The sequence below is a fragment of the Pogonomyrmex barbatus genome, unplaced genomic scaffold (genome assembly GCF_055798465.1).
Source record: "Pogonomyrmex barbatus isolate J1 unplaced genomic scaffold, ASM5579846v1 scaffold3, whole genome shotgun sequence".
NCBI classification, from domain to species: Eukaryota; Metazoa; Arthropoda; class Insecta; order Hymenoptera; family Formicidae; genus Pogonomyrmex; species Pogonomyrmex barbatus.
In genome coordinates this window covers 1,442,092-1,450,592 of record NW_028297127.1, presented here as the reverse complement: position 1 = coordinate 1,450,592, position 8,501 = coordinate 1,442,092, and the positions used below count along the sequence as shown (strand labels likewise).

Genomic DNA, 8,501 nt, shown 5'->3' with positions numbered 1-8,501 from the left:
AATACTTTTCGCTATTCTCCCGTTGTTTGTTCCGTCTCATGAGACTGTTTTGTTTTATCATTTTATTTTCTCGATGTATATACTATGTACATGGTGGTTGTATTCATAGCGGGCGGTATATTTGAAGTGTTGGTTGTTTGGTTGATTGTTGCTAGTGGTGAGGGCGGCTGGCACCTATTATCCGGTCAGCGGACCGCCGAGCGAACCCGCACTTCCGGGCGTCGTGCTATCCATGCGAACTTCCGTGCACCAAGGTTCGTCTATCTCTTTTCGAAACCAAGTTTTGTGCTTTTAAGAGTGTTCTTGTATCAGTAAATTAGTTTCTCTCCTACATCTTTTGCGCTCGTGGACGTACGATTCGAATTAAAAAAGAAACCTTTGGCATTGCAGAATCGCCGATGATGCCGTCTATGAGCACTACCTCGCCGCACACTTTATACGGACCGGAACAAAGCTGCAGCAGGCCATTCTGCAAGCTGAAACGCAAGAACCATTATCATTGCAACGCATGTAATCAAGCCTTTTCCGAATTGGATCGCCTGGTCGCGCATATAGCGAAACATTCAACTGGCGCTATTCTCAGCCAGCAACAACATGACATAGTCAGCCCATCGCCCAATCAACTGCAGCACGATTACATCGCGCAGCTGTCGCAAAAGCACGACTTCATGTCGCCGAACGCCCAGATGGCTCAAAACATTCAGAACTTTCAGAACCAAATGCAGCGGCAGATGCAACAGACCCTCGGCCAGCAGTCTCAGCCGAAAGACATTAAATTAGAAAAACCTAGATGCAGCATCGACATCGGTGTGCAAAATGTGCCGAACGTTAAGCGGGAACCATCGGATGTGGCGTGTAGGGACGAAGGCAATAATACCGTGATAGATAATCATGAAAACGGCCAATTAACGCAACCGCCACTTCAGCCTAGCAATGTACAACAACCTTCGATACCGACGAGCTTCGAGCTCGATCTTAGCCATGGCTTTCACTTTCCAAGTCCCGCCGTGATGGCCGCGATGAATCAACAGATTGCTCTGATGAATCAGGCCCTACCGCCGTTTCTTCAGCACGGTGGAATGTACGCCGGTGGACCCGGGTTGATGTTCGCGCCCGGCTTACCGCCGACCAATTTTCTTCCACCCGCGAGAGACGAGAATCCCCTAGCCTCGCTGGCAGCTAATCTTAATTTGAACAAAAGATCTCTCTCTCCGCCGGATGCTAATTCGCCAGAAGCCAAGAAGCAGAGACTTCATCATTCAATGCGTATGCTGAAGGACGAACCTGTACCGGAGGGATATGTCAGGTTGGTACAGCCGTTTCGTAAACGTACGGCGGCTCGAACTTCAATTTTACTTTACTTGCTGTTGCAGATTCAGGTTCAATGAGGACTGCAGGTATCCTCATTGCGGCTACAGAGAACATCAAACTCACTTCCACTGCATGCGTCAAGACTGTGGTTACTCGTTCTGCGACAAAACTCGTTTCGTTCAGCATACCGCGAGGCATGAGCGGCTGGATACCTTGATGGGAGGTGATTTCCAACAGTATCGCGCCAACGTGCCGTGTGGCAGAGCTCAATGCGCCTACACATCGTCCCTCGGATCGATGCAGAACAAGGCATCGCACTTTCACTGTTTGAAGTGCGACTTCGTCTGCACGGATACGAACAAGGTAGTGGCTCATCGGCGGCAGCACGCCAAGTTGGACAGCATCGCGGCGGCGGGTTTCCAGAAATTTACGCCCAGTCAACCGTGCGGAGCTGTGCAGTGTCAACATTCTGGCAAGCAGACGCATTATCACTGCTTGCAGTGTCAGTACGCGGTGTTGGGTCTGGCGCAAATGTCGGCGCATAAGTATCGACACATGGACACTTAACGATCTCCCATAAAAGTTCTGTACGTGGCAGGACGGCCGAATAAAGCATTGTCCTTGGTCCTAGTAGACATTCCCTAGAGAATGGTACGGCCATCTTTCCCCCCCCCCTCCCTCCCGACTAGGTGAAAAATCGAGTGGAACCGGTAGGGACTAGTCAACGATTTCGTCGCAACTCGATGCCCACCGTCGATAATTGTCCCGCGTAAGAGAAAAGTCGAAGTGATCGTCCGCCGAAATTCCAAAAGAGAAGCCCACTAAAAGACAAATTCTTAGTCCCTATAGACATTCCCCAGAAGGATCACTCGAGTGTCTCGATCGTTCAACGATCGAGCAACGTTCCTGGATAGTATGGATGATCAATGGCAACCTGTAGGGGGCTAGTCAGTAACGTTTATCTTCAGAACGAATATTATTAGGTTGAGACCTTCGAATCGAAGAGATACGTCCGGTATCTGTGGCTATGTCGAGGCAGTTCGGTCTCTTCGTACCTAGAGTCTGAGCGATGAAAGACAAATCGATGACGAAGAATCGCAACGATCGTCAAACAGTCCTTGCAGACTCTAGAAACGCTTCCAGGTGTGAACAAGACGGAATATTGATACGGAATGAGAATTACGAGGTTTACGATAGTCGCGAATCTCAGAAAATGTAATTCTTCCGGACCATGAATCTTGGGAACCGGGAAACGAGAACGAGAGATACAAGAATCTGGCGTAGCACTAAGACAATAATATAAAGACAAGTCTATAACGTAGCTTTAGCATGAAAAAAAGACAAACTATAATATTTAATAGGAGAGAAAAGAACACCTTGTACATTTTCCCCTTTGTTAGTATCATCCTGTGTACCCTCTGCGTGAATAGTCCTTACGACGTTTTAGATCGTAGATTAGTTTAATATGTTGTAGAGAATGAAGAGAAACGGTAATGTGAAACAGCAAGTCGGCGACGCGATTAATATCTTTCATGTATTGCAAAACAGCGGGGATTAATGCAACGATCGCATCTTTCGCTTTGGTACTGGAGAAGTGAGGGAAAGATATTTTCCTATCGTCTAGACGCAGGCAAAGTTGAAAAATGCATTATTGCATTATATCAGCGATATTAGCATGTTAATTGCACAACTGATAATCAGAAGATTCATTACTAGTTACAATGAGTTGAGTACTCTTATCTTTTTAATCTCGTCTTTTTATATTTGTTGTAAAAATTTCCAGAACAAATTGCTCCATACAGATTTTTCCATTAGTAACAAATTATTTATTTAATTGATCGGCATAATTGGGAGTTAATTGTGCAACAACGACGATATGTTGCAACGATGAGTGCAACACACAATATGTGAAATTGAAAGGAAATAACGCATATTTCGAATTGGATTATATATCTTGGAGGGTACGCGATAAATTTTGAAGTGAAAACAAGCAGTATTGGAAAATTGAGAGTTAATTAGAAAGACTGCGAGCCGAGGCGCAGAAATGAAGAACGAAATAGAGCAGCGTGATGGTCGTTGAACGATCAAGTTAGAGAACGAAAAGATTAAAAATTTGAAGCGACGGAAATTATATATGTGCGAAAGAGAAAAGAGAGGAAAGAAAAAAATATATTCTAGGAAAATATATTCTAAAAAGAGTGGTCGCTGACCGACATAAAGCAAAGCTGTTTAATATATGTATGTATAGTGTATATGTATTGTGATTGATATGAATCGTTCATGGGAGGAACAGGTTTCTCGCTTCTTCTATTCCTAAAGCACGCTCAACGATTCCATTTTCATTCGATAAGTATTATTCCCTCGCGCGCTAATCTCGCCTATATCGGATCAAGAACATCTTCGCTCTTCCTCACTTTTAGATGCGATCGAGAAAAAAAATAAATTTTTTTTTTTTTTTTTTTTTTTTTACGTTAGAGGGTTCGGCACTTTATCTTCAAGACGAGATACGGTTTGCACGCAGACTAATAATAATGCCGGGTGAATGACAAGAAAGGTATATCCGGAAAGTTTAATGCGTATATTCCTGCGCGGAGGCCAACAGAGACTTACGCATATTTTCTCGGCGAATAATTAAACGTAGAATGCAGAAAATATTACGCGACTGCTCAGCGAGAAATGCGCTAGGGTGCCTTTAGGATCTTTTCCGAACTTGTGTAGGACCGTGCCTTAGCAGTTTAATGTACAACGGATACGTTATTTGTTCGGTGTAGCAGCAGGTCCGAACCGGCGATCAGATTACACTGTTAGATCTACATCTTACCTGTAGCTATGATCGAATTTCGGAATAAAATATCACAGTTGTAATTAATCACCTTCAGATAGGTGGATCAATCGAAGATTGAATTTTTATTTTACTAAAGATAATCTTCTAATAGGATCATTGATCATCGATGATCCTGTGGTCCCTGAATTGTATTCTTTTCTAAATTATCTTTTCCAACTGACCGAAAAACGATCGTAGATTTTTAATAGTAACTGGAACACATTAGTGCCTTAAAGATGTATCAAACTAGAGGAAAACACCGCAGTGTAGTCGCTGATATTTAAATGGCCATTTTCTAACGTTTTTACATTTTTTATGAAATATCAATTTGTTTGGAAAAAAAATTATTTTATTTATACAACGTATAAATCGCCGAGAACTTTCTTAATTTTTCACATGCAAAATTCGATTTTAGAGAGTGATATATGAACATTTTTGTAAAAGACTTTTAGAAATGTACCCAATAATAACGTTAACGTAGCGCCTGTTTAAGAATAGTATAATTAATATTTTCGGCAAAAAGTAAAAAAATTTTACAATGTTGCGTCAGTAGCAAAACAACTTATCTGTCATGAAGAAATTTTACAATGTGATGAACCTGAATGTATCTGCTCTCAATAATAAGATATCGTCTCTGTTTTTTTTCTTTTTTTTTTGTTTTAAATGATGATAGCAATTCGTGGTCTTAATTTATGTCGTAGATTGAACTTTGATTAGCCGAATTAAAAAAAATCGAAATCGTAAAAAGATACCGTTTCCACAAACAAATACATTGTCAGAGTTCAAATCCGATAAAAGTAACAAGTAATTTCTTAAAAGCTAAATCTAATAAAAATGTCACGTATCAAAAATAAATGTAACGAAAAGACGTACTTTGTCGTCGAAAATATGTCCGGAGTTTTTGCGGAGGAATATTCATTATGTAATAGCAATAACTGAGATAAATAATTATATATGACGCTGTGTATCAGAATGAATATTTTGAGAAACAAAATGACAAAATTGTTTATTTTAATTAGACATGTTTTATCCGTTATATAACTCATAGCCATTAAAAGATTGTATTGAAATTTTGAAGAAAACGACGATATAAATAACAAATTTATGAACAAGTAAAAAGGTTTTGTATTTAAAATGTTACATTTAATCCTTACAATTTTTCACTTTATCTTTTTTTCATACTGTAAACACACAAATAGCCAAGCGAGTTGATTGCACAGTAACTTTAGGAGGAATGATTACAACCTGATCAGGTTAAGCCCCTCGGAGGTGAAACCGAGGATCTCAATGTTTCAATAGTATTCCTGAAATATTACAATAGTAGCATTCCATAGCGAGTCGATAGTCATCGATCCTGTCCACGTCGACGGTGCGTCGTCTTTACGCGACAATTTAATTAAAAGTTACGAAGGAAGTTCGTCGATCTCTCGCGGTATCGTATGTCGTATCGGCGATATTAAAGCGGATTCCAACCGTAGAAGTAAAAGGAAAAAAAAAAAAAAAGAAGAAGACGGTCGTTCTCAGAGCCGAAGATATCGTTCGCATCGGGAAACGTGGAGAGGCTAGAGTCCAGCCATTAAACAAGTGCCATAAAACCACGCTATAAAAGTCGAAGTACTGTTTTTACTATGTTAAGTCGAGAGACACTTGCGCGGGACTATGGGGAAGATTCAGCATGTGGTCGATAGACAAATCTGTATAATATTTATTTAGTATTTAAAGCCGACGGGGATGCGTGAGAAAAAAGGAGAGAGAAAGAGAGAACGAGTAGGAAAACTATTGGGAATAGTTCGAATGAGAATGAATAATTCGCCTACTTTAACTGTAACTGTAACGAGTGGTGAATTCCGAATTAAATGTGTCGAGTGACAGGAAGAAAGAGATAAGATTGCTAACAACGATGTATGACGGTTGCCTTATAAGTATGGAGGACCTTTATTATATATATAATATATATAAAATTTATAAAAATTATTATATATATTATTATATAATATACGAGATATACATATGTAGTAACGAGGTTATTATTCGAAAAACGGAGGTAAGACGGAGCGAAGCGAAGGAGTATACCAGTAGAGTGTATTATTATTCGATAAAAAAAAAAAGCTAGAGAGATTCTATCGCATGGTCGTTAGTGCTAAAATACCTACTGTATGGATCTAAAAGAGAAGAAACTATTATATAATTTTATCTATTATTAGATTATTATTATTATTATTACTGTTTAATTTTGTCCGCCACGCTCGCCTTGTAGCCTTCGAATTTACACGGCGAACATGCGGCCATTATTTTATGTATTATTCTCTATTATTATTATTATTATTATTATTATTATTATTATTTTTATTATTTGAAGTTTTACCTATCAGATCCACTTTGTAGCTTTTCAATCTGCAAGGCGGATGTGTGGGCCCTATTATTAATATTATTATTATTATTATATTAATGATTATGGAACCACATCGTATGTAGCTGTGATTTTGCTTTCAAAAAGTAAAAATTAAAAATATTTATAGCAACTGAAATATCTTTATATTTATATGCGTTTCCACTGAGTTACTACCTACAATCTGCTCCTATTACGGATTCTTATCATATGTCGCTTTACTTTCATTTTTCATTTAAAATAGCCTATACGATATTAATATCGGTTCAATTAATTAATTAGCTAGCACGAAAATAATTCTGTCTTTCCGTAAACTTATCAATCCTGTCACTTCGATTCGATTCTTATATTCAGCATTATCGTGAGGTAACGAGAATCTTATTTCGTCGCGGACGTTGCATATTCGGACGTTAAATATTCGCCTAGTCTTCCAAAGAACGCTCGAAACACGATGATCGAATTGCTGATGCAATTTCTCCATACTCTTGTATAAAACTGTGTAAAAATTCGCGCGCATTTTTGGCAGATAATACGCAGCGGCAAAAAATTGCGCGCATGTTGTCCGCAAATAGTGTCAGAACGCAAAATTCTGCGGTGGACTTTGAAAGACAGCTTGCTTCACAATTCTTAATCTGCCTCTGAATGCCTGTCTCTGGACAAAATAAACGCTGTTTAATTAATGTGTTCAATTAACAAGACGTTCAAGATAGCGAAAATTTGCGAGAATTTGCGTGAAAACGTCAGCGAAGCATAAATTTTAAAGATTATTTTAATTTATTCTCTTTATCACATATCGAGATTACAGACTGCCACTATTAATTAAATATCATCAATCGAAAGATCAAGAAGAAAGATAAATTCAAATTAGAACTGAATTTCAAATTTATATAAATGTATAAGTTTAAGTATAAACAACAGACTTTCTTATTCATATTGTTTAGATATTATCAGTGTATTATCAGTTAACATTTATGATTAAATTATTGTCTGATAAATTTTTAATATAACTTGTCTATTTTGTTATAAATATATTGTTGTTCCAGCCTAGTTTTTATAAAAGATAAAATAAGATTATAATTTTGAATAAAACATTCTAAATAATTTACATTCTTTAATAATTTATAATTTCGAAAAAGTCATTCAAATTCAATTATAAAATAAAATCAACTTTTCTAACTTCGTCTGTACGAATGGTCGAATGCAATGACTCAGACCGATGAAATCGAGCTATTTGTATTTTTAGATTATTTATTATTTATTAGTTATATGTCAATAATTAGTACATCTACAACAAAATTTTAAATCGAGATAATTTGAAATATGCTGTGATTCAAGAAAATATTTTTTTTTAATTGTTCCAAAAAAATATTATTTATTTTTCTTTCTGGCGAAAGGAATTCTGTTAGATGCAAAATATTTGGCAATACATAATACATTGCATCCATATTTTTATAAAATAAGCATGATTCCAAAAGTAATAGAATTTCGTGGGACAATTTTTATACAAAGAACAGTTTTATTTTATCTTGAAGCAGCGATAAGTTTTTTGCGTCAGAATAAAAAGTTTGTTTTTTTTTTTGTTTTTTAGTTATAAAATAAAACTTTCAAAACTGTCAATAACGCATTTTATTTCCGTCACATAAAAGTATAATTTCATTAATAATACTGCATATATTAATCCGGTTCGGTTTCCAGAGGCAACACCGAGATAATAATACTCCGAGATAATAATAATAATTTAAAAAATAAGTAATATTATTAATAAATAATATTTTTAATTATTTTAACGTTATTTTAATGTAATATTGTACTCACTACAAAATCGAAAAATTTGACCAAATGACGTTTCTCAGAAGAGATAACAATATGTGTTGAAAATAAAACTCAAATTACATTAAGATGAAGTTAACATTTTCAAGTAATGGAAAAATTATTGCTTATTGCAAGGAAGTCCACCAATTACATTACTGGTTTACA

General features: G+C 36.9%; 1 protein-coding gene across 2 annotated transcripts in view; it reads left to right on the top strand.

Moving 5' to 3' along the window:
• Window positions 1-6,663, top strand: part of LOC105425124 (zinc finger protein castor homolog 1) — an 80,748-nt gene extending 74,085 nt beyond the window's left edge. The window contains exons 9-11 of one of the 2 annotated variants that reach the window (XM_089080431.1): window positions 156-254; window positions 391-1,306; window positions 1,374-6,663. In XM_089080431.1, the coding sequence (XP_088936557.1) occupies window positions 156-254; window positions 391-1,306; window positions 1,374-1,878 (1,520 nt within the window). In that variant the 3' untranslated portion in view covers window positions 1,879-6,663. The remainder of the gene's footprint in view (window positions 1-155; window positions 255-390; window positions 1,307-1,373) is intronic. The other variant, XM_089080432.1, reaches the window with a different exon arrangement.
• Window positions 6,664-8,501: the final 1,838 nt, after the last annotated feature.